This window comes from Pongo abelii, chromosome 21 (assembly GCF_028885655.2).
Source record: "Pongo abelii isolate AG06213 chromosome 21, NHGRI_mPonAbe1-v2.0_pri, whole genome shotgun sequence".
In the NCBI taxonomy this organism is placed as follows: domain Eukaryota; kingdom Metazoa; phylum Chordata; class Mammalia; order Primates; family Hominidae; genus Pongo; species Pongo abelii.
In genome coordinates this window covers 15,876,421-15,903,672 of record NC_072006.2, presented here as the reverse complement: position 1 = coordinate 15,903,672, position 27,252 = coordinate 15,876,421, and the positions used below count along the sequence as shown (strand labels likewise).

The window sequence follows — 27,252 nt, the reverse complement described above, 5'->3', positions numbered from 1 at the left end:
GAAAGTCTTAGATTTTTCAGAAACTAGGTGAGCTAACAGGAAAAGCACAGGCAAGATAAGAATGAAGTGACAGGTAGAAAACAAAGGGAATACCCTGACGGCCACATCTACTGGCACTGGGTTATTTTTCCAGAAGTATAATGCACAGCCTTACTTTGGGAACAAAGGACAGAATCTGTGTGGTGGCAAGAAAAGGCTCAGGGGCCACCAGTGTTGAGGTGCCAAAGGTCATGTTCAAGAGAAACAGGCAACTGTGCTGATGAAAACAGACAGCTGAGAACAGACATCTGAAGGCATCATCGCATCTGAAGGAATGCTGAATTTCTAAATATGCTTCCAGCTCCTTATAAAGTGAATTCAGGGTAAATTCTAAATGAACATAGTTCAAACCTATTATTCCAGGCACATGACTTTCGGCAACAAATTTTTCTCAGATGCAATAACTTCTTTCCTACATTTAACTTTGAAGAGGAGCTAAATTAAAATCACTGGATGGGATTCAATCTGTGTGATCACATTTTTATGACCTTGAGAAACCAAGGCTTTCATCTGAGTTAGTTTAAAAGGCAGCATTACATTCTGTTTTCAGTCACACTCCAGGAGGAGAGAGAACAAAGCAACTTTACAAGTACTTTGTTCAAGCCTGAATAAAGGCACGTAGCACTTCATTGGCCTATTTGAGGTTGGAAAGCACAAAAATCAATATGGACGGAGCAAGAGGTCAAATTGCCACTGCTTAGTTTTCTTTTCTTTTTTCTTTTTCTAATTAATGAATCTAATTTGCTTTTTGAGTTTCCTATTTAATCTTATAAAATATTATCTTTGATGATATTCCAACTATCTAGGTAGTAAAGATTCACTGGGAGACAGCATAGGGTACCAGTTAACTCTGGTCACAGAGGGCCAGTTTGGAGCACACACAGCTGTTTTATGACTTTCAATATGTTACTTAACTCCCTGTGCCTCAGTTTTCTCATCTGTAAAATGATGATGGTAACAGGATTAAATGATTATAAATAAAGGTGTTAAAACAGTGCCTGGCACGGAGTCAGTACTAACTAACAACCATTTTGGCTGTGATTTGGGTGGTAGAAAACAGAAATTAAGAGCATGCATTCTGGCATCAGACTGTTAGTTTAGACCCTAGCTGCACCTCTGTGACCTGGGCAGGTTATTTAAGCTTTCTAAACCTCATGTGAAACATTCTACTTGGCACCTGCAGCACAACACCCTCCTGGTTCTCCTCGTTCTTCCCTGCAGCGTCTTCTGAGACTCCTTTGCTGGTTCCTTCTGATCTTCCCGACCCTGAATGTGGAGTCATGCCCTGGGCCACTTTCCTATTTATATTCACTCTCCAGTCTTCTTCTTAGGCCCATGACTTTAAAATGTATTTATACCCTGATGATTTACAGATGTATTTATCTAGCCCTGACCTCTCTCTGAATTCCAAGTTCATGAAATCCATCTGCCTACTCAGCATCTCCCTGTGAATGTCAAAAAGGCATCTCAAATCTAACATACCCAAAACTCCCGTCTTGATTTTCTTTCCCTCAAGTCTGTGCCTCCTACATGTTCCTTATCTCAATAAATAACTCACTCTGTCCCCAAACCCTGGAGTCATCCTTCTACTCCCTTTCTCTTATAACCCACACCCAAGCCATAAAGAATCCAGCTGGTTCTTCTTCTTTTTTTTTTTTTTTGAGACGGAGTCTCCCCCTGTTGCCCAGGCTGGAGTTCAGTGGCACAATCTTGGCTCACTGCAACCTCCACTTCCCGGGTTCAAGCAATTCTCCTGGCTCAGCCTCCCAAGTAGCTGAGATTACAGGCACCTGCCACCACACCCAGCTAATTTTTACATTTTTAGTAGAGACGGGGTTTCACCATGTTGGCCAGGCTGGTCTTGAACTCCTGACCTCAAGTGATCGGCCCATCTCGGCCTCCCAAAGTGTTGGGATTACAGGCGTGAGCCACCACGCCCAGCCCTCCAGCTGGTTCTTTTATATAAAAATATATCCAGAATCTGACCACTTCTTACCACCCTACTGCTGCCACCACAGTCCAAAGCAACAGCACCTCTCTGCAGGATCTCTGCATTATCATCCAAACAGCACTCCCTGCTCCCACTCTTTCCCCAAGTTTATTTTCCATAAGTGGCCAGAGTGATTCTTCATTTCAACTGAAGTTCAACCCAAAGTCCTTCCTTCAGCCTACTGACCCTTCACGATGTGGCACACTGATAGTCTCTCACTCCAGCCTCTCCCTTCTCCCCAACACCTGTTCGGATTCAGGTGCACCAGCCACTTTGCTGTTCAGGAAACACTCAGTACGCCCCCACTGCATGGCCTCTGTACTGCGGTTCCCTTTGCCTAGTATGCTCTTTCTCAAGACATATCCCATCTCTCTCCCAGAGGAGAGAAGAAGTATAAACTAAGAGACAAACACATAAACCAGTGTAAAAGATGACAAAGAACAGATGAGGTTAAGTGGATAGAGAAGGCCTGGGCACAACTGAATGTGGCTTACCAACTCTCTCACTTCAGGTCCTACTCAACTACCATCTTACCATAGAGACCTTTCCCCACTATCTTATATTTTATATTAAACTGTACCCCCATGCCTTCTCTATCTACTTAACCTGTTTATTCTTCATCATAATACTTTTTTTTTTTTTTTTGAGACAGGGTCTCACTTTGTCACCCAGGCTGGAGTGCAGTGGTACAATCTCGACCCACTGCAGTCTCAACTTCCTGAGTTTAAGTGATCCTCCTGCCTCACCCTCCCCAAATAGCTCAAGCGTGTGCCAGCACACCTGGCTAATTTTTTTGCATCTTTTGTAGAGACGAGATTTCACCACGTTGCCCAGGCTGGTCTCGAACTCCTGAGCGCAAGCAATCCATTCGCCTCAGCCTCCTAAAGTGCTAGGATTACACGTTAGTCACCGCGCCTGGCCCTTTGTCATAATACTTTTCACACAATTGTTTACTGGTTTATATTTCCTTCCTCTTCTCCACATGCATGATCATAAGTACCACAAGAGCAAGAACAATGCCCAGCACAGAGCAGGTGTTCCATATTTAATGTTAAATGAATGTACCCCTTTTCTCGTTATCTATAGACTCATAACAAACTACCTCAAAACTTAGTAGCTTAAAACAACAACCAAGTCATTATATCTCATGCTTTTGCGGATTAGGAAAGCAGGCAAGGAGTGGCTGGGTGATTCTTCTGTTTCACATATTATCAAGAGAGGGCATTTAGTGATATTTAGCCTCTGGATGGATTTGTCTGGAGAGTCCAAGAAGCCTTCACCTATATGTCCAGCACCTTGGTGGGGACGACTGGAAGGATAAGGCTCAGCAAGGACTATGGACTGGGGCACCTACACATAATTTCTTCAGCACAGCAGCCTAGAATGATCAGACTTTCAATATGGTGGCTTGTGGTTCCCATAGTGAGAGTTCCAGCTAATAGGGTAGACACTGCAAGGCCTTTTATGTATAACTCAACCTTGAAAGTCATATAGCAAAAGGCCGGGCATGGTGGCTCATGCCTGTAATCCCAGCACTTTGGGAGGCCAAGGTGGGTGGATCACCTAAGGACAGGACTTCGAGACTGGCCTGGCCAACATGGGGAAACCCTATCTCTACTAAAAATACAAAATGAGTTGGGTGTGGTGGCACGCGCCTGTAATCCCAGCTACTCAGGAGGGTGAGGTGGCAGGATCACCTGAGCTTGGGGGGGTCAGGGCTGCAGTGGGCCATGATCACACCACTGCACTCCAGCCTGAGCAACAGAGTGTGACCCTGTCACAAACAAACAAACAAAATACATTTAAAAAATAAAATTTAAAACTTCTGCTCTGTAAAAGACACTGTTCAAAGGAAAAGACAAACCATAGATTGGGAGAAAATATCTGCAAGACACACTATCCCCCTGATAAAGGACTGATATCCAAAATATAGAAAGAGCTATTAAAACTCAACAATAAGAAAACTAACAACTGAAATAAAAATGGGTGACAGATCTGAACAGACATCTCATCAAAAAAGATACACAGATGGCAAATAAGCATATGAAAAGATGTTCGACATCATATGTCATTAGAGAACTGCAAATTAAAACAATTGCATAACACTAAACACCTTTTAGAATGGCTAAAATTTTAAAATGACAATACCAAATGCTGACAAGATGTAGAACAAGAACTCTCATTCATTGCTACTGATAACGCTAATTGGCACAGCCACTTTGGAAGACGACGGTTCAGCAGTTTCTTACAAAGGTAACCATAGACTTACCTATTTAGCCATAGAAAAGAATGAGATCCTGTCATTTACAACAACATAGATGGAACTGGAGGTCATTACGTTAAGTGATATAAGCCAGGCACAGAAAGACAAACTTTGCATGTTCTCATTTATTTGGGGAAGCTAAAAATTAAAACAATTGAACTCATGAAGACAGAGTAGAAAGATAGTTACCAGAGGCCGGGAAGTGTAGTGCAGTTCGGGGGCAGGGGGAAGTGGGGGTGGTTAATGGATACAAAAAGATAAGTTAGAAAGAACGAATAAGATCTAGTATTTGACGGCTGGGCGCGTTGGCTCACGCCTGTAATCCCAGCACTTTGGGAGGCCGAGGCGGGCAGATCATGAGGTCAGGAGATCGAGATTATCCTGGCTAACACGGTGAAACCCTGCCTCTACTAAAAATACAAAAAATTAGCCAGGCATGGTGGCGGGCGCCTGTAGTCCCAGCTACTCGGGAAGCTGAGACAGGAGAAATGGCGTGAACCCAGGAGGGGGAGCTTGCAGTGAGCCGAGATCCCGCCACTGCACTCCAGCCTGGGCGACAGAGAGAGACTCTGTCTCAAAAAAAAAAAAGATCTAGTATTTGGTATTTGATAGCACAAAAGGATGACTATAGTAAGTAATAATTTAATTGTACATTTAAAAATAACCAAAAGAGTATAACTGGATTGTTTATAACACAAAGAATAAATGCTTGAGGGGATGGATACCCCATTTACCATGAAGTGATTATTATACATTGCATGCTTGTATTAAAATATTTCATGTACCCTATAAATAGATACATATACCTACCATGTATCTACAAAAATTTAAAATTTAAAAACTAAATAACCCCATACCAAAAACAGACTTACACATGATCCAGCAATGACACTCCTTGGTATTTACCCAAATGAGTTGAAAACTTATGTCCACACAAAAACCTGCACAGAGATATTTATGGCAGCTTTATTCACAATTGGCAAAACCTGGAAGCCACCAAGATGTTCCTCAGTAGGTGAATGGATAAACTCTGGTACATCCAGACAATGGAGTATTATTCAGTGCTAAAAATAAATAAGCTATGAAGCCATAAAAAGACATGGAATAACCTTAAATATACATTCCTAAGTGAAAAAAGCCAACCTGATAATACTACTTGTTACATAATTCCCACTACTTGACATTCTGGAAAAGACAAGACACTAAAAAGATCAGTACTTGCAAGGGGTTCAGGTGGGGTTAAAGGAAGAGGGGTGAGTAGATGGAGCACAGGTCATTTTCAAGCACAGAAACTATTTTTTTGGGTTGGTTCCAAGTCTTTGCTGTTGTGAATAGTGCCACAACAAACATACATGTGCATGTGTCTTTATAGCAGCACGATTTATAATCCTTTGGGTATATACCCAGTAATGGGATGGCTGGGTCAAATGGTATTTCTAGTTCTAGATCCCTAGGAAGTTGCCACACTGACTTCCACAATGGTTGAACTAGTTTACAGTCCCATCAACAGTGTAAAAGTGTTCCTATTTCTCCACATCCTCTCCAGCACCTGTTGTTTCCTGACTTTTTAATGATCGCCATTCTAACTGGTGTGAGATGGCATCTCATTGTGGTTTTGATTTGCATTTCTCTGATGGCCAGTGATGATGAGCATTTTTTCATGTGTCTTTTGGCTGCCTAAATGTCTTCTTTTGAGAAGTGTCTGTTCATATCCTTCACCCACTTTTTGATGGGGTTGTGTTTTTTTCTTGTAAATTTGTTGGAGTTCATTGTAGATTCTGGATATTAGCCCTTTGTCAGATGAGTAGGTTGCGAAAATTTTCTCCCATTCTGTAGGTTGCCTGTTCACTCTGATGGTAGTTTCTTTTGCTGTGCAGAAGCTCTTTAGTTTAATCAGATCCCATTTGTCAATTTTGGCTTTTGTTGCCATTGCTTTTGGTGTTTTAGATATGAAGTCCTTGCCCATGCCTATGTCCTGAATGGTAATGCCTAGGTTTTCTTCTAGGGTTTTTATGGTTTTAGGTCTAACGTTTAAGTCCTTAATCCATCTTGAATTAATTTTTGTATAAGGTGTAAGGAAGGGATCCAGTTTCAGCTTTCTACATATGGCTAGCCAGTTTTCCCAGCACCATTTATTAAATAGGGAATCCTTTCCCCATTTCTTGTTTTTGTCAGGTTTGTCAAAGATCAGATGGTTGTAGATATGCGGCATTATTTCTGAGGGCTCTGTTCTGTTCCATTGGTCTATACCTCTTGTTTTGGTACCAGCACCATGCTGTTTTGGTTACTGTAGCCTTGTAGTATAGTTTGAAGTCAGGTAGTGTGATGCCTCCAGCTTTGTTCTTTTGGCTTACGATTGACTTGGCGATGCGGGCTCTTTTTTGGTTCCATATGAACTTTAAAGTAGTTTTTTCCAATTCTGTGAAGAAAGTCATTGGTAGCTTGATTGGGATGGCATTGAATCTATAAATTACCTTGGGCAGTATGGCCATTTTCACGATATTGATTCTTCCTACCCATGAGCATGGAATGTTCTTCCATTTGTTTGTGTCCTCTTTTATTTCATTGAGCAGTGGTTTGTAGTTCTCCTTGAAGAGGTCCTTCACATCCCTTGTAAGTTGGAACCAACCGAAATGTAACTTGGAACCAACCCAAATGTCCAACAATGATAGACTGGATTAAGAAAATGTGGCACATATACACCATGGAATACTATGCAGCCATAAAAAATGATGAGTTCATGTCCTTTGTAGGGACATGGATGAAGCTGGAAACCATCATTCTCAGCAAATTATCGCAAGGACAAAAAACACTGCATGTTCTCACTCATAGGTGGGAATTGAACAATGAGAACACATGGACACAGGAAGGGGAACATCACACACCGGGGCCTGTTGTGGGGTGGGGGAGGGGGGAGGGATAGCATTTGGAGATATACCTAATGTTAATGTTAATTAGTTACTGGGTGAAGCACACCAACATGGCACATGTATACATATGTAACTAAACTGCAAGTTGTGCACATGTACCCTAAAACTTAAAGTATAATAATAAAAAAAAGAAACTATTTTTTAATGATACTTTAAAGGTGGATACATATCATTATGCATTGATATATAAAACAAAGCAGGCCGGGCACAGTGGCTTACGTCTGTAATCCCAGCACTTTGAAGGCAGGCAAATCTCCTGAGGTTAGGAGTTCGAGAACAGCCTGGCCAACATGGTGAAACCCCATCTCTATTAAAAATACAAAATTAGTTGGATGTGCTGGCACATGCCTGTAATCCCAGCTACTTGGGAGACTGAGGCATGAGAATAGTTTGCACCCGGGAGGTGGAGGTTGCAGTGAGCCGAGATCGTGCCATTGTACTCCAGCCTGGGCGACAAGAGCAAAACTCCATCTCAAAAAAAAAAAAAAAGCGAAACAAACAAAAAACCTACTAGCATGAGAAACTGCTTGTTGGTTAATGTGGATAGGCACACCCACTTTTAGAGTCCCTAGCAGTCTATAATGTTCCACTACTGCTTACCTGAGTGTGAAAACGCACTTGCTCAGATGGTGAGGGTACAAGGGGAGGGGAAGCACAGGTTACCTTGGCTGCTGAATCACTCACTCAGCTACTTTGTTACCATGTGTTCCCACAAGGAACCCTGAACATGTCCAATTCAGCCTGTTCCCAGTCATTATGGGTAGACACTTCTATCCATGCAATCCTTGCTTCCAATGAGTTGTATTAATTTTCTTATTGCTGTATCACAAATTGCCACAAATTTATTATTTCATAGTTCCCATGAGACAGGAGTCTGGATCTGGGTTAGTGGGGTCATCTGCTCAAGGTCTCACCAGGCTGAAATTAAGGTGTCTGCTGGAGATGCAATCTCATCTAAGGCTCAGGGACTTCTTCCACGCTCACTGGTTATTGGCAGAATCAATTTCCTTGTGGCTGTAGGACTGAGGCCCTCAGCCCCTAGAGGCTGCATGCCATTTCCTGTCATGTGGTCTTTCCCATAAGATGACAGTTTGCTTCTTCAGGCAAACAGGAGAGTATCTTAGCTGCTTTAAATCTCTCTGGCTTCAGGCTGGGCGCGGTGGCTCATGCCTCTAATCCCAGCACTTTGGGAGGACAAGGTGGGCAAATCACTTGAGGTCAGCAGTTCAAGACCAGCCTGGCCAACATAGTGAAACTGGGTCTCTACTAAAAATACAAAAATTGGCCAGGTGCAGTGGCTCACGCCTGTAATCCCAACACTTTGGGAGGCCGAGGTAGGCAGATCACCTGAGGTAGGGAGTACAAGACCAGCCTGACCAACATGGAGACACCAAGTCTCTCCAAAAAAAAAAAAAAATACAAAATACAAAAATTAGCCAGGCATGGCAGCACATACCTGTAATCCCAGCTACTCATGAGGCTGAGGCAGGAGAATCGCTTGAACCCAGGAGGCGGAGGTTGCAGTGAGCCGAGGTTGTGCCATTGCACTCCAGCCTGGGCAACAAGAGCAAGACTCCATCTCAAAACAAAAAAACAAAAACAAAATTAGCCAGGCCTGATGGTGGGCACCTGTAATCCCAGCTATTTGTAAGGTTGAGGCAGAATAGCTTGAACCCAGGAGGAAAAGGTTGCAGTGAGCTGAGGTTGTGCCACTGGCTTCAGTAAGGGCCAGTCTCTTTTAAAGTCTCATCTGATTAGGTCAGGTCCACCTTGGATAATTTTCATTTGACTAGCTGAAGGGCAACTGATTTGGGACCTTCATTATATCTGCAAAATCTTTCATCTTTGTCACATGACAGCTTCATCACAGGAGTAAAATCCATCAGACTCCCAATCCTGCCCACTCTCAAGGCAAGGGGATTACACAGGGCACAGACAACAGGGAGCAGGAATCTCAGGGCCATCTACACTTCTGCCTACCACACGGATGATTAATCCTAATGAACTAATGCTGTCAGGTTAATCCTCCTAAATCAAGCCTCATCACACTGTCCTCCTAAAATAACCTTCAACAGCTCTACAAAGCATAGAGTGAACTCTAAATTCATTAACCTGATATTCCAGGCCTTTCTCAACCTCACCCTAGGTGACATTTTGAACCTTAACTCTAAAAGGCCCATCTCACCCATGGGGTCCTTTGCTCTGCCCCTCCCATGTCCTCTGTGTTCTCTGCTCCGCATTCCTTCTTGCATTTTCCTCCAGACCCTATTTGCTCTTTCCCTCCTCTTTCTCCTTCAAAGCCTAGAAAGACTTCAAGATGTTGCGCAGATTCTACATTCTGGATCATTTGCTCCTATGTGTCCTCCTTTGTCCCATTTATGCATCTTTGCTAATTAAATTCATTCAAGTGATTTTTCTCCAGGCCCCCAACAGACCCTAAAGTCAACTGAAATATTGAACTGTTGAGGTTATAGTGCTAGCTCTATAAATATGATGCTATGCTATGGTCTCAGACCAATAATTAACCCTCAGAGCAAAGAAGAGCTCCAGTTAAACAATAAATTAAGAAAATGTGGGGCCTCAAACGCAGTGGTGATGTCAGCAAGTTAACTAGCATCATTTAAAACCACCTTCAACCTATTCCTGGAAAATATTTTTACCCAGAAAATCAGTAGGCTCAAATTTGATAATACAGACACAGAAACAACCACTGCTGACTGACATTTTCATTCTGGGGGCATTTTATTAAGAGAAATACTCAAAATTCCCCGCATGCCCATATTTTCCAATAAATACTGGAAAACTATACGCCAAAACTCCAAGGAGCTTGACTTTATGCCTCCAAGATCACTAAAAAAAAAAAAAAGTCATTCGAATGGAGACAGAATGAACATTCTTGACTCTTAGAGAAATGTTTAGTAGGAATTCCATACACATACTCAATTTTTTTCACCTCAGAAAAAGACTGAGTCCTGGGTAAGTATATTAGTCCCCTTGTTAGCCTACCAAAGTACTAACTTGTCCACCATGCCATAAAAATAAGCCCACAAACACAAAACTAGAGATAGATAACATTCTACCTCCAGTAATAAAGTTCCTGATGATGTAATATGTATTACCTGTGCCTCTTTGATGAGAGAAGTATTATTACTAGAAAAATCCATTTGCCTTGCCTCTCTAATAAATCAAATTTCCCAATGACAGGAACCATGTTGGTTCTTCCATCCATAGTGCAAGAACTTTGTACTTGGATATACTCTTAATAAATATTTCCTGAACATCAGTTTGGATACAATCTATAAATTAAAGCCTATTAATAAACTTTTCACCATAAGTAGACAATGAATGCTAAGAGGCAATATATTAAAAGGTACAATGGTGTTCTAAAGAGAACATATGCCGTACAAAAAGGCCCACTTGGCTTTTCACTGCTGCCAGCTTTGTGGAAATGAAAGGGTGACCAGCATTACGGTGTAACAGAAAATTCTGGGGGTGAGGCAGTGGTGTGACATTCAGGCAGACAGGCTGTGGGGTGTTCTGCCCCAGCAGATCCAGTAGACCTATGTGACACCACTCTGCTCCGCCCTTCGTTTCCTCATTTGTAAAAGGTGAGATCTACCTTAGGTTGTTTACTTAGGTTCCTTCTACCCCCAAAAGAGATTTGATGTTATTAATGCCATTTTTCAGCACAAAATCACTTTTCAACAGTTAACAAGTTTTCTACACAGTAGATACACAAGAACTTTCTACAAAGTTTTCTTCCAGCATCTCCAATCAGTAGCACAAAAACATATACAAATTTTTATCAGTCGGATAATATAAGTTCTCAAAATGTATAACGCTGATGTTCCCATTTAACATTAGAGATTCCAATGTTTCCTATTTAGATTCAGAAAAGGAAATCTGGCTTATACATACAATTAGAAGAACTTATTAACTCATGTTTAATCAGATGACAAAAATGATACTATGGCAAGGAATAAAAGGATTAAGCAAATTAATTAGACATAAAGTTCTCAGACTCTAATGCTGCATTCCTAGTAAGTTTAACTGTCACCTTCTGTGGTACCAAAACTTCAAAACAGATTTATTTTCTGAAAGGCTGGAGAATAGGGGGTTGGGGAATGACTTATAAGTTAACCAGGGATTATGTGTATATAATTATAAGCTGTAATCACCATGATTCAATGATATTCAAACTTTTAAAGTTTTTTTGTTAAAGAAAGAAGGGAGGAAGGAAAGAAAGAAGAAAGAAGGACAGAAAGAAAATTAGGTCTTGCCTAAAAGATTACTTATGAGACTTAAGGAATTTACACTTTCATGGCTGAGTACTCAATAATACATTCCCAGTGGAATGGTCTCTAGAAATGTCTACAATTAAAAACAGAACAGTAGAAAAAAAAATTGAATGGCTTACTCTCTTGTCGGTGCGTTAGTGGAGGATTCCTTTTCTGAATCAGGAGAGCTTAGGGTTCGCAAAATACAATTTTTTTCAGTGGATAGGGCAACTCTTTCTTGCTCAGCATGGATTAATTTTAAGGCCTCTATTCCATCTTCTCCCTCCATCTTGCCACCTGGATTTGGCTGTGGTTCTGGGCTCTCTAAAATCAGATCATCTTCACTTATTGAAATGGTGAGGTCACTGCTGGTGCTCCAACTTTCCTCCTCCTTCTCTTCCTGCATTTTTCTGAAGGGCTTTTGTGACTTTAGGTCCCCGTGAGCAAGATGATCTGCAAGTGGGGACATGAACTGATTACCAATCACTGACTTCAGGGGGAAGCAAGGTAACACACAGCAGAATTACTCATCAGTTAAAAACATGGAGAAGCAACCCACACACAATTCATTACGGAACTTAAAAGCTTAAACATGTTTTCAAATGTTTAAAAAAATCACAGTGGGTTTAAAAATCAGCAAATTCACTTGCACGTACATATTTAAGAGTTCATTAGAAGGGAATTTGTTGGCAAAGATACTATTTCATGACAAAGAGAGACAATTGGAGAGTATATTTTGTCCTTACATAAGATCACTACCACCCAGAAAAATCAGCAACCAAACTCAGCCTCTCATCCCACCTGAAACACCTTCCCAAGGAGAATGCTTCTCTTGAGACCACTTATTTTCAGATTCACAGTATTCTGAAACTGATATCGGAGAGACTGGCGGGCTGGCTCTTTTTTCCTCAACTTCAATATGTTCCCGTGTCAGTATTTCTCCCTCTGATCCCTCGGATCTGCTGGAACTGTCACACTTTAAATCAGTGGTTCTGTTCTCTGGACTTAATCTTTCCTGTAACGGGGAATTGAGTTCAGACTTTTTGCCTTCAGATAAATTACTCTTGCCATGACGTGTGTTACTTCCTATCTCCAAGCAATGAGTTTGTTCCTCCTCAGACAATACACTGGCTGTGACTGGCGTTTTCTCACCAATCTGAAGAGATGCCTTTCCATCTATGTTGTCAGACTTATTTAAGCACTCTGTGTCATTACTAGTTTGTACTACACAGCTGTCTGTCACATTACTGCTCTGGGCTGTCTGTCGGTGTGAATGTGGGTCAGGAATTGAAAAGTTCTTTGTGGGTTGGGGAGATTTGTGCTCTGTACTGAAATCTCCCATGCTTGAGACGGTTGACATTTGGCGGCCCATAAAGATTGTTGCTGGTTGATACAATCCTCTTGACATGGCTGTTCCTGAGTTAATTCCCTCCTGCACTGCAACCTGCAACACCAAAAGAGATGTGAGTTAAACATACTGTGTATAAACAACTAGGTGGGGTTTTTTTTTTCAGAAATGAAAGGAGGTCAAACAAAGCATGATTATTGAAATCAGCACCTACCATGTTTTATTAAACTCATGGCTTCCTACATAATGAATGAGGAAAAAGCAGTAAAGTCCATAGGATTTAATTTTAATAACAATGATAGTTCACAAAACAAATATAGTAAAGAAAGTAAGCCGGGTGTGGTGGCTCACGCCTGTAATCCCAGCACTTTGGGAGGCCAAGGTGGGCAGATCACCTGAGGTCAGGAGTTCGAGACCAGCCTGGCTGACACGGTGAAACCCCGTCTCTGCTAAAAATACAAAAATTAGCCGGGCACGGTGGCAGGTGCCTGTGATCCTAGCTATTCAGGAAGCTGAGGCAGGAGAATCACTTGAACCCAGGCAGCAGAAGTTGCAGTGAGCCGAGATCATGCCACTGCACTCCAGCCTGGAGACTCCATCTCAAAAAAAACAAAGTATAGAATACATGTTTTTGAAAAAAGAAATACATGCTTTGAAAAGACATCATCAGGAAAGTGAAAATATAACCCACACAGTGGGAGAAAATATTATAAATTACGTATCTGATAAGGGTCTAGTATCCAAAATACATAAAGAAGTCATATAACTACATAATAAAAAGACAAACAGACCTTAAAAGTGGGAAAAGGATTTGGATAGACATTTCTCCAAAGAAGATATATGAATGGCCAATAAACACATAAAATGATGCTTAATATCATTATTCATTAGGGAAACATAATTCAAAAGCACAATAAGATATCACTTTGCCCACTATTATGGCTGTCTTGGTCTGTTCAGGCTGCTATAACAATACCATAAACTAAACAGTGCATAAATAACAGAAATTTGTTTCTGATAGTTCTGGAGGCTGGGAAGTCCAAGATCCAGGCAGGCGCCAGCAGACTCTGGGTCTGGTAAGGAACTGCTTTCTCTCAGACAGCATCTTTCTGCTGTGTGCTCACAGGGTGGAAGGGGCAGGCAAATTTCCACGGGCCTCTTTTATAAAGAAACTAATCCCGCCCATGAAGGCTCTGCCCCCTTGATTTAATCACTTCCCAAAGTCTTCACCTTCAAAAACCATCACCTTGGGGATTAGAATTTCAATATATGAATTTTGGGGGGGACACAAATATTCAGCCCATTATCAATGGCTATACTAAGAATGATAGGTGTTTTAATTTAGGATCTTTAAGATGGAGAGTACCCCTCCAATAATTAGGAGAAAGATGAGATGGAAATAAAGACATTATCACTTACAGGTTCTGGGGAGTACATGGCACACCTCGAGGCCACACACACAAATGTCAGGGAGTGCAGGCAGAGAGAAAGAGAAAAGGGACCCGTGTCCTCACATGGTAGAAGCAGGGGTTGAGGGGAAGGACACATGAGCCAACGTCTTTACTGAGTCCCAGATGTTATCCAAACAGGTTTCCCACAGGCAGCCCGGGGAGTTTTAACTGGTGAGTTTAAAGCAAGCAGGCATGAGTTCTGGGAGGTTACCCAGTGACTGAGAGGTGGTCACGGTGGCATATGGTCCATGGGGGATGCGAAGGTCAGAAGGACCTGTCAAGCAGGCTGCATCCAGCTGTCCCATAGGGAAGTGGTCACCAGAGAGCAGCTGTGTAAGGCAGGTTATCTGGACCAACCACACTGAGGAACTGTGGAGGAGGGTGGAACTGCCAGCTGTGTCAGGGGTGACTGAGTCCTGCTTCTGGTATGAGAAGGTTCAACTTAGATTTAAAATGGATGCTGAGGCAACGTAAAATTATAAGAATTCACTGCAACAGGCAATAACAGGTGTTGTCCAGGATGTGGAGAAATTAGAATCATACACTGCTGATGGGAATATAAAACGGTGCACCCACTTTAGAAGAGTTTGGCAGCTCCTGAAAAAGTTAAACAGAGTTACCATCTGACCAGCAATTCCATATCCAGGCAGAGGTATGGAGAGTGTAAACATATGACTACACAAAATCTTGTAAAAGGATGTGCACAGCAACATTATTTATGATAGTCAAAAGTGGAGATAACGCCAACGGCCAACATTAGATGGCTAGATAAAATGTAATACATTCATACAAGAGAATAATTTTCAGCCATGAAAAGAAATGAATTACTGATACCTGTTACATCATGGATGAACTTCGAAAATATCATGCTAAATGAGAAGCCAGTCACAAAAGACCATATAGTGTAAGATTTCATTTATAGAAAATGTTCAGAATAGGCACATTTTTAGAGACAGGAAGTAGTTAACTGTCTGCCCCAGGCTGGGGACTGAAGGGCTGGGATGGGTGGTGGGGAGTAGAAAGAATCGGGGGAGGTAAAGAGTGGTTCCTAACAGGTATGGGGTTTCTTTTTCAGGAATGAAAGTATGCTCACATTGATTGTGATTATGGCTGTGCAACTCTGAATATAATAAAAACTATAAAGCTGTCACAAAAAAAGAAAATGAACAAATGAATAAAAAATCCTTAGAAAAGAAATTAAGTTGTGCAGCTAATCTGAGATTAGGAAGAGTTCCCGGCCCTGAGGCTGAGGTGGGAGGATTGCTTGAGCCCAGGAACTTGAGACCAGCCTTGGCAACATAGTGACACTCCAACTCTACAAAATAAAAAATTTAAAAAAATTTTTTTAATTAAAAAATATTTGGGCACCTGTAATCCCAGCTACTCAGGGGGCTGAGGCAGGAGAATCGCTTGAACCCGGGAGGCAGAGGTTGCAGTGAGCCGAGATCTTGCCACTGCACTCCAGCCTGGGTGACAAGAGCAAAACTCCATATAAAAAAAAAAATAATTATTATTTTATACATATATGTATTTTATTAGCTGGGCATGGTGGCACACACCTGTGGTCCCAGCTACTTGGAGACTGAGGCAGGAGAACTGCTTGGGCCCAGGAAGTCAAAGCTGCAGTGAGCTATGATCACACCACTGCACTCCAGCCTGGGCTATAGAGTGAGGCCCTGTCTCAAAAAAAAATTAGGAAAAGTACATCTCTCCCATCTCTCCCCATAGAGGGAGGAGAAGCAGGAAGAGCCAGCAGGATAGAAAAGTATAGAGGAAAAAGGAAGTTCTACCTCCATGATCCTTTAGTCCTCTAGCTGTTCTCCCCAGAGAAAGCAACTCTAAGTTTCTTGCAGAAAGGACCTGGATACACTAGTAGGTATGTGCGTAAAGGGTGACATACTTTGCATTATATAATTATAGTTTTTATTATATTCAATTTTAACAGCTGCATATTATCCTATTCTATAGATGTACCATAATTTATGTAAACAGTCTGCTATTGAAGGACATTGGTTTGTTTCCCACCATCTTCCACTCCAAATCATGCTGCAGTGATTATTCCTGAGTGTATGTCTCTCTGCACACAGGCGAGTATATCAGTAGGATACTTTTCTAGAACTGAAATTGCTGGGTCAAGCCTGCCTTATAGAATACTGTCATTTCACCATCCAAAGAGGCCATTATGTCATTTTAAAGAATTTTCCATTATACCATATGGTTTAAATAGCAAAAATGATATTAATCAACATTCTGACTCACCAATATGAATAGTATTCATAATATACTGTGTCTTCTATTCCTTTTGTAATAAAAAAGCTGATATATATTATACTGATACAATAACAAAGACAAATTTTAAAACAGGAAAAATTACCTATTACCACTACTGTAATCTAACAACTACTTTCATTTTTCCTGTTATAAAAAAACTAGTTGTGTAAATAGATGGCTCTGAGGGATGGGCTACTATGGAGACTTTAGCAGGGCTAAAAGGGCTGAGGCCTCAGAGTGGCTGTGCAATAGCAGTTACTTGGTGGAGACATGAAGCAAATCAGTGATCAGACTCAGAAGTCTGAGAAGCCTTTAATTTTTCATTTTCAAGACCAGTTTATGAAGTGTTAATGCACCAACACCAGAGCAATGACTAACCCAGTACAGGGAGGACACGGAAGGCCTAAGCACCTTCCTCTTTTGACCCGCTAAAGGCCAAGCCAAAGCACAAAAGAAGGCACATTTCAGATACGAGAAAGACACCTGAGGAGGGCCAAAGGAAGTGCCCCTGAGTTACTGCTCTCAACTAGTAATTCTCAAATGTCTCCAACCCCCTAAGAGAGGCAAAACTGAACAACAAATCCAGAGCGAAGAACTGGAAACAACAATCAGATTGCTTATCTGCACAGTCAGGAAAAGTAGCAGGGAACCATGATGTACTTATAGTAAATGCTTCAGAACTACAGAAAGTGAAAATAAGGACCCAATTCAAGAGACAACACTGTTAGCAGAGGTTTATTTCCCAAAAAGAGGAGCATTTACCACTCTCTGTGACAGCAAGTAGTTATTAACTATTTTGCAATTTTGCCAAGCATTGCCAGACTTCCTGGAATACTGAACTCTGGGTCCTCAACAAACTCTAGTAATATACTAATTAATAAGTACATGGCATGTTAGTGGCCTGTAACAAATTAGCAGTTATAAAAAAGTGGCCCTTAATTATGTGTAAAAATAAGTCTGTGGACGACGCATCATTCATCCAAGGGCCCAAAAAAGGCAACATGTACTTGAGGATTTGCTTCAACTCAATAGGAAGGTTGTCTTCCCGCACTATTTCTAGTTGTTGCCAGAATTATTTATAGGGAGCAGTAACTTTTTATTTTGACATAATTTAAACAATTTTTTTTTATTTATAGAGATGTGGTCTATGTTGCTCACGGTGAACTCGAACTCCTGGACTCAAGTGACCCTCCTGCCTCAGCCTCCCAAGTAGCTGGGACTACAGGTGTGCATAAGCATGCGTGGCTTTATTTTGATATAATTTTACATTTACAGAAACATTGCAAAAATAATACAAAACATTCCCCTAACAGTGTTTAGCGAGATTTACCAAATGTTTACATTTTATCCCATTTATCATTTTCTCTCCCTCTACATATATGTATTTGTCTCTGTATGTGTGTATACTTAAATATAAGCATATGATTTTTTTCTGAACCATTTGAGGGTAAGTTGGGACACCCTGCCTATCTACCACTAAGCACTTCAGTGAGCATTTCCAAAAGCACAGGGACACGCTCGTTCTTGAGCAAAGTTCATGATCAGAATCAGAAAATTTAACATTGATATAATCTTGTTTTCTATTCCACAACCCATAATCCAATTTTGTCAATTGGGCCAATAATAAGCCAGTAACAAAGTCATTTATTATTATTATCACCAAGTATTATATACTATACATAATTGTTTCTGCTATACTTTCATACAACTGGCAGCACAGTAGGTTTGTTGAACCAGCATCACCACAAACATGTCAGAAATGCATTACACTACAATGTTAAGTCATTAGGCAACAGGAATTTTTTCAGCTCCATTATAACCCTATGTCTAAGACTGATAACAATGTAATATCATTCTATAAACATTATATTGAATTTTTAAAAATTAAAATTATAACAATCCTGAATTGGGTCCTGGAACAACAAAAAAAGAAGACATTAATGGAAAAACTGGCAATATCTGAATCAGTTCAGTTAACAGTAATGTATCTGTGTTAGTTTCCTAGATTTGCCAAGTGTGGCATGGTAATGTAAGATGGTAACAATGGTGGAAACTAGGTGAGAGATCCAAGGGAACACTTTGTACTATCTCTGCAACTTTTCTGCAAATCCAAAATTATTGTAAAATAAAGATGATTTTTAAAAATTATAACCCCCCAGTACTGAGGAAGGTTAGGTGAAATAGAAGCTGTCACACCATTGGTGGCTGAATACATGGGCAGAATCCTCGTAGGAAAGAATCTGGCATCAAAAGTCCTAACCATACTTGTTGCTTTGATTCAGTAATTCTATATGGAAATCCATCATAATAAGGAAATAAAGCTAATAGAAAAAAACAGCTATGTGGACAAACAAGTTCACGTAGAGCATTATTTCAAATCATAAAAAGTTGGAAGCAACTTATATGACTATAAAATAGGGAAAGGTCACGAAGTCATAAAAATGACGCAAATAAAGACTATGTCATAACAAAAATACTTAGATATGGCAAATTTTAAAAATTACATACTCAGTATGCTTATACCTATATAAAATAAATCTAAACACAGGAAAAAGATATTTACCAAAATGTGTTTATATAGAATTATGTCAAGAATATTAACATTGCTATTCGCTTTTCTTTTTTCTGGTTTAATAAATTCAATTTGATTTAAACTTTTGAAAACCATTTTACTGAGATATAATTCACATACCATAAAACTTATCCTTTTAAAAGCATACAATTCAGTGGGTTTTTAGTATATTCGCAGAGTTGTGCGACCATCACCACAATCAATTTTGGAACATTTTTTCATCGCTCCAACAAGAAACCCCATACCTTTTAGCCTGACTCCCCATCCTCCCCAGTCAGTCCCCAGCCCTAGGCAGCCACTAATCTACTTTCTGTTTGTAAAAATCTGCTTATTCTGCACATTTATGAATGTATAAGTGGAATCATATAATATGTTGTCTTTTTTGATTGGTTTCTTTCACTTGGCACAATGTTTTCAAGGTTTATCCATTTTGTGGCATTTATCAGTATTTTACTCCTTTTCATGGCTGAATAATATTGTTTTAAGGATATACTGTAGTTTGTTTATCCATTCATCAGATGAGAACATGTAAATTGTGTCTACTTTTTGGCTACTATGAATAATGCTGCTATAAACTTTTGTCCACTTTTTGTGTCCAATCTTGTACACAGCAAGCTGCTATGCTTGAATGCTATGCTATGAATGAAACTGTTGCCTCGTATGGTAACTATATGTTTAACTTTTTCAGGAACTGCCAAACTGTTTTCCAAAGTGTTTGCACCATTTTACATTCCCACCAGCAATTATATAAACTTTTATAACAAAAAATGAGAAACTTGCAAAAATTAACTGCTGCTCACTATAAGGCAATGCTGCATTTGAACTAGCTCCACACTTGCAAAGTAAAATACTGGCTCCAGTGAAATGTAAGCTGAGTTTCTGTAGGCTGGCAGGTTTCCCATCTGCTGAGATCAGACTCTAAGACAGGTGTCTCTTTTCTTTTTTAAAAGTCTGTCATTTTATTAGCTTAGCAACAGGAAACAGAATACTCTTTAATCTTAAATTCTGAACATTATTAGGTGTCTTCTCAAAGCAGTTTCTGAGCCAGGGAAGCTGAAAAGAGAATACCATGTTTCACATTATTGTTGACACAGGAATAGTATTAGGAATTCAAAAGTTTTTGAGAGACAGATGTTATTGCCAAAAGCAGCAGCATGTATCAGTATTTAAGGATCTGACATAGTGACCAACTTTTCCACACCTTCCTATTACTTTCTGTAGTTGAGTGCTAGAGATAAATCTATAATCCAAGATTTTAGTTCAGTTCTTTTTCTCTTCTTGTCACAGTTATCCATCTGCAGTCTTAAAAAATGTTGGGAGTTGTGGGAAGCAACAGCAAAGCACATGAACATGACTGAAAATATTTATTAGTGAACAGAAGATAACTTTTAAAAATCAGGAATTCATCTTTACTGGGGGAAAGAAGAGGAGTGAACATAAGAAGAGATCAACAAGTTTAGAATTGTAATGATGTCTTAATCATTATGAACTACAGTATTTAAAGGCAGACCTTAACCACTAATATACTTTGAAAAAAAAGTTATACTTCATGTTTTGCAAAATGCTAAGTAAATCTTTATTTTTTCTTCTTCTTATTATCTTCACAGACAAGGGAATGAGAAGCAGCAAGTTAAATGCAGAATGGAAATGAAGCTGTTAGACCAAATTTTCAGCTTTTCACATGGTACAATTATTGTTTTTAATTTCTATGTAAGCAAGTTCTTAAGTCACATTGAGAAGATTTTTAAAAATACATTAACAATAATTTATATGCAACAATCCTGAAGTTATATGTTTATTATAAAATTATTATACATATTTTACACAATATACATATCACACACTGAATTGTGTCCAATTCACATGTTGAAGTCCCAATCTCCAATGTGGCTTAAAGGATAGGGCCTTAAAGGAGGTAATAAAGGTTAAATTATATCATAATGGTGGGACCTTAATCCAATAGAATTGGTGTCCTTATAAGAGGAAGCGATACCAATGATCTCTCAGTTCATGCACACAGAGAAAAGGGCACATGAGGACACAGTGAGAAGGCCCCTTCTATGACTCAAGGAGAAAGGCCTCATCAGAAAGCAACCCTGTTGGCACCTTGATCTTGGACTTCCAGCCTCCAGAACTTCAAAAAATACATTTCTGTTGTTTAAGCCACCCAGTTTGTGGTATTTTGTTATGGCAGCCCTAGCAAACTAATACAGTATGCCATTGTGATTTTTAAGTCTTCTTCTTACATGTTGCCACCATGATAAATGGAGTCATCACCAAAATCTCACAACTTAGGCCACCAAGAGATATCTCTGGCCATGAAATTCAACAGTTACTGGAACTATCTAAATTTTAAGATGTATCTGTTAAATTAGGCTTTAACGGTGTATTCTGTAAATTATCTTGCACAAAATCAATCTTTATGAGTTGTCACCATCAAGTGGTATTACCTCCTATTTCTTCAATTCATAGGTAGTCTCCCTACCGCCACACCAACCTCTTCTCTATCTTAAATAAGTGGCAAGAATCCAGGATCAAAGTAAGGCTACCCTAGTGGAGAACAACAATGGTAATGATGGTGGTGACGGTAGCAGCAAGAGCAGGGAACATTTATCAAGCATGTACGAAGTGACACGCAGGAGCTAAGAGATTTATATTATGAAAACAACCATTATTATTAGCCCTACTCTTATGAGACTCAGCCAGGTTGAGCAACTTGTCCATGTTCACAGAGCCAGGATTCAAACCCAGATACCAGGACTCCAATGCAAACCTCTTATGCTACAATATTCAAAACTGAGTCAGTCAAACTCAAATTGCATTACTGAACACAGCTTTTAAAAAACAAACATAAAAATCCCTAATAATGAATCTGAAGCCTGTGCCTAATTTCTAACTTCAAATAACTCAAAATCTGATCTCACTAAAATAGACCCTGAATAGAACTTGTATATGATAAATAAAACCTAGTCTATGTGGGGTAAATGGAAGAGTAAGAGAAAAGCACGTATGAGCCTCAAGAGAAATTCGGCATTCCAAAATGCCACTGTTTCACATCCATAGGCCTAAGCAATTGTCTTGCTCAAAGTAATACAAAGTTAAGTTACAGTTTTCAAGTAACACTTCCTAAGAGGCTTAACAAATACCTAAAAATGTCAAGGTAACAGCCCTTTCTTTTTATAATACAATTCAATATCCCCTGTCTATGCTCCACCATCCCCAAGTAGGGTAACTCAGGATAAAACTCTCTTAGAGATCCCCATTCACAAAAGAAATATGCAGAACTACATCAGAGGGATAGAAAGGCACCTCCAGTTTCTATAATTCTGAGGGATTTGAGTAAGGACGTAAGCAACTCACACTCCCCCACAATTAAAAGAACAGTCTCAACCACAAGCAGGTTCCTTCTTCCTAAAATGAACTAACCACCTGCTCATCCCTTCTTCATAGGTTTAATTTTTAAAATTGTATAAAAATTATTAAATTATAGAAACGAGATACAAAGCAAAGGGATGTAAAGATCAAGTTACTTATTTTCCCCAGCTCATTGCCTCTCTCTCCCCTCCACGAGGTAACTGAAGCAAACCAGTTAGGATGCCTATTCACACTTTCCTTCAAACCCAGGACAATTAATTCCTTGCTGGTAAGGTTTGGCCACTTGTACAAAGTGAGAGCGTGTTGTAAGCAACTCTCCGCAACCTGCTTTCCTCTCTTAATAATATTCTTTGGACACTGCCCAGATCATGAGGAATGCACTGGATTCTGGGCGCCATATGCAGAGTACTTGATCATGAGGGTGCTCTCTCTCCCTAGTTCAGCCTCTCCTCTGCAGCTGCTCATTCAGGCTGCTTCTGTGTTTTTGCTGCTACAAATAATGTTGCAACACACAGACTATATTTTTGCCATTTTGAACAAAAGATTTTCTTTCTAGGGCACAGATTAGCAAAAGTGGGACGGCTGGCACAAAGCATATGTGTGTATTCATCGTGACTGTTACTACCAGATTCTTTTCCAAGAAAGTTCTAGGCACTAACTTTTTTTTTAAGACTACATGAAGTGTATCTTTTTCTAATAATACAGTATTTCATGGACTGTAAGTATATGAATTTGGAAAGTCTTCTAAAGAACAAGAACCCAATACTCGTTCTCCTATGGAGCTTCTATAAACCCTTTTCTACTATCAAAGGGAGAAAAGAAATAGTGTTTCCCCACAAAATTTATCTTTTTCTTGTTAAATTGACTTACATTTCTTTTCCCCTTGTCATCCACTTTTTTTCTCTTCTCCCTCATTCCACTACACGATAGGCACCTTTATCTATGAATACAATTTTCTCACTTGTTAGAGCCTCTGTCACATAATACACCTGCCACAGAATCCTGCCACAGAGAAGAGCAAAGGAAGACAGCTGGCTAGCCAAATGTCCCCACAAAAGGTAAGTTTTAAAAATACTGTTTTTCTTTCCTTCTTGACTATGAGAGAGTAGCCTAATCCCTTAAAAAAAGGCCCTCTCCCACCATTTTCCTAAGTAAATCCTTTCTTCCAGTAACTGAAAAGCAGACTAATGTATTTATTAAGACTCCAGACCAGTATGCCACTTACTAGCTGTGTGACTAAGAAATTAAGTTACTTATTTGAGCTCCCATTTCCTCATCTGTAAAATGGGTATTAAAATAGTTCTTATTTTGTAAGGTTGCTGGAACCAACGTGTATTTCTATACACGTATATTATAGAAAGTCCTTAGAATAGTGCCTGAAAGACCCATGGGGGAGCTGTCCATCAGAGCCACACTCCCCACCAGCTCCTTGGAAGGCACCCCCAAAAGCAGGAGTGAAGAGTCCAAATGTCATCTGCCCTCGAACACCACATTAAATGGAAAGTACCCTTCACTCAGAGAGCAGCCCACCCCGCTTCCTCCTTTCAGGTCAGCAGGTTATCATCACTCACCAGGTGCAGGGTGCTGTGGGGTGGTACGGCGGGCAAGAAGGGGCCGGGCCCTGCCATGTGGAAGCTTACTGTCAAGTGAGCTGGGAGAGAAGAGCATGTTCTACCCTCTCCTGAAAAAAAGGTCTGCAGATCTGCAGATGTAGTTTTAGGGCCAGGACTTGAAATACAATTTGTGTAATTCGGGTTAATTTCTAATTGTTTTCTGAATACAAACACATATAAATAAGAAATCAATTAATATAAAAAGGTCCAGCTGAACACAGAGAGGCTACTTTTTGACTCGTCATGGCTCTGTTTAAATCAAGTACAGCCATAACTTTGAGAATGGCAGAACTGAGGGCCACGTTCCCCGTGAAGGCAACTGCTCAGAGCCCCCGTCTAGGGAGACTTTTGTGTTGTTTATAGTTGAGCAGTGATTCAAGGAGGCTACTGGTGAAGGCGGCACTGTGGGCTAATAAGGATAAGAAATCGGGCTTATACAGAGAACTCTAAGGAATAACCTCTACCTCCTCCACCCACTGTTATTTCCCTTAGCAGGTGTGAGAGGGCGGGCCCATATCCCTGTGCCCTCATCATTCCAGTACCTGCCCAGTGTCCTCCTGTAAGCACCTGTGCCTCTTGGCCCGAGCATTTCTCTCAGCTGCTGTGCAGCACCAGAAGAGGAGCCAGGCGTGGCACTCTGGCAGTGACAGACCTGGAGGGGAAACACCTCCCTTTCCTACTCCTTGAATGGGATATCCCTGAGGCATGCCCTACACAGTCATACAAGGTTCCCCAATGGGACAGAGCACCAGGTGCTATGAGTGATAACCCACTCAACCACACACTCTTACAGCCCGCTTTCCCTTCCCCATGCCATCTTCCTCCCTTTTCTATCTGTGCTTCCTGGGACCACCTCCCAAATAAACTACTTAACACTCAAATCATTGTGTTAGGGTCCTTCCCAGGGGATTCCAACCTAAGTCACTTGCTCTTTCAATAGAGACACTTCAGTATAGTTTTAGGATTCCTTTCCCCCTTGCTGCAATATTTATTTCAATCAAGTTTCCCCCACACAAGGTATCTGGTCCCTTTACTCCTTGGAGATGAGCCAGGTCCTACAGTGGCTGCCTTGGTCTTATGAATGGTGCTCAGATCCTGGGAACACATCTGGAATGGAAGAACCCTTTCCATCATCTCATACTGGGGTGCTGTCTTCTCTGTCGTGTGTCTCTCCTGCAGTGGCACTGCTCCTGGGAGCACCTCGGACACATGCTCAGATCCATGGCTAAAGCCACTGCAGAGCTCATCCCTGCATACCAGACACACAGCCACCTCCTGTGGCCGTGCAGGCTTTCTCCCTTCAAGTTCTTCTTCAGTCGAGCTGTAAGGCATTTCTTCTGCCGAACAAAGGCAACAGAAACGGATGCTTCTTTTATTACAAACATGGGCAGTTTAGGGGGCGGGTCCTCAGCTTGCCATGGTTCACCTGATTCAGCTCAAATACTACAGTACCAAGGAAGACCATTTCCTCCCTCAAGTCTAGGTAAAAATGTAGTATTTAAAGTTGTTTTTATTTCACCAGGAATTTCTCCAACTTTTGAAGAGCTACCCATACTATCTTTTACCCATACTACCTTAGAGGGCATTGTTGCAAAGTGGTTAACAACATAGATGCCGAAGTCCAATAGTCTGGGTTTGAATATTGGCTCTGCCTGGCTGTGTAGTTTTTGGCAAGTTAACTAAATTTTCTGAGCCTTACTATAAAATGGGGGCAACAATATCCTCTACTTCCAGGGTTGTTGAGAAGATTAAATGAGTTGATACACATAAAGTGTTAATACAGCACCTGGCAAAGTAAAAGTGCAGTGATTATTACCCATTGTTACTACCAGTATTAAAAGTGGGAATAACACCTTTATAACCATTCTCCCACCTGATCCTTGTAGGGAGGGTTACCACAGTGGAAGTGACGCTCCTCAACAAGCCTTCAGCTCTGTGATGAAATTCCCTGGTCCTCCACACCTATCCATCCCTGACAGAGTATAATCAGTTTGCGTCTACTTCTAGTAGAATATACTTCACAGCATAATAGTTCTAAGAAACCTTACAACCCCTATCCCCAAATGTATACTCTCATTCAAAAACGCCATCTCAATCTTTCTTGAGGACATACATTTTTATGTGTTTTTATGTATATTCTCTAGTCACTGTTCTTCAACCAGAAAAACATGTCTGGAAATAGAGTTTGCCCCCAAAATAAAAAATAACAATATATATAATAGAGGTGAAGAATTACTATAGTAAAATTCGTGAGGATTTGAGTGGGGCTTGAAACATGCCTTTTTGGTAAGACACATTTTTTGTAAGCTGACTAAGTAAATTAATAGTGGAAACAAGCATGGCAGATGAACAGACTAACTATTAATCCTTCTAAGCAAATGTATGATTCTAAAGAGCAACCACTGGATGCAAGCAAATAGAGGTCCTACACCAAAACTGAGCCAGAGTTTTATATTTAAAAAATGGACATACACCACTTGATGACTTTTCTTGGCATCCAAGTTACTGCCTATGGTTGAAAGCTGTACAGCCACTTAAAAAAATATCTTTTTATAATTCAGAATGATCACCAATTTGATAGATCCTCTCCCCTTTATTAGTGTTTCCCACCTCAATGGCCATCCCCAATACAGGCCCTCCATTCTGTTAATTCCTCCTGTCTGAATGGAGCCTGATTTCCTCAGTTCCACGTACTCCTCCCCAGGCTCATCCTGCACAGCACTGCCAGCCTCATCTTCCCACAGCTGCACACATGGGATGTGACTGCTCTGCTCACAAGTCTTTCCTTCACCTGCCCCAACACACACACACACACACACACACACACATACACACACACACAAATTCAAGGAGGAAATCTCAGTTCTTAGCCTGGTACCATAGTTCCAGGTACCAAATCCCAGAAGGTAGATTTCCAAGCTCATTTTCTACCACTGACTGGCATCCTGCCCATCCTTCTATGCCAGCTCACACACCACCTCTTCCACCAGGGCTGGGGTTACTCAATTCACAGGAAGTAGAACCTTCTTTCTTCTCATTCCTCATGCTTGTCCCATGTGACTGACACTTTATCACACACTATTCTGTGCCTTAGAAAGAACATTGCTTTGTGAGAAGCACTTT

The 27,252-nt window shown here is 40.6% G+C and overlaps 1 protein-coding gene across 7 annotated transcripts in view; it reads right to left on the bottom strand.

The window, feature by feature from the left end:
- Positions 1 to 27,252, bottom strand: part of KIZ (kizuna centrosomal protein) — a 120,247-nt gene that overhangs the window by 70,997 nt on the left and 21,998 nt on the right. For all 7 annotated transcript variants that reach the window (XM_002830009.4, XM_009233362.3, XM_024238967.2 and 4 more), the window contains 2 exons: positions 12,301 to 12,943; positions 11,640 to 11,952 (listed from right to left, as the gene is read on the bottom strand). In XM_002830009.4, coding sequence (XP_002830055.3) covers positions 11,640 to 11,952; positions 12,301 to 12,943 — 956 coding nt within the window. The remainder of the gene's footprint in view (positions 1 to 11,639; positions 11,953 to 12,300; positions 12,944 to 27,252) is intronic.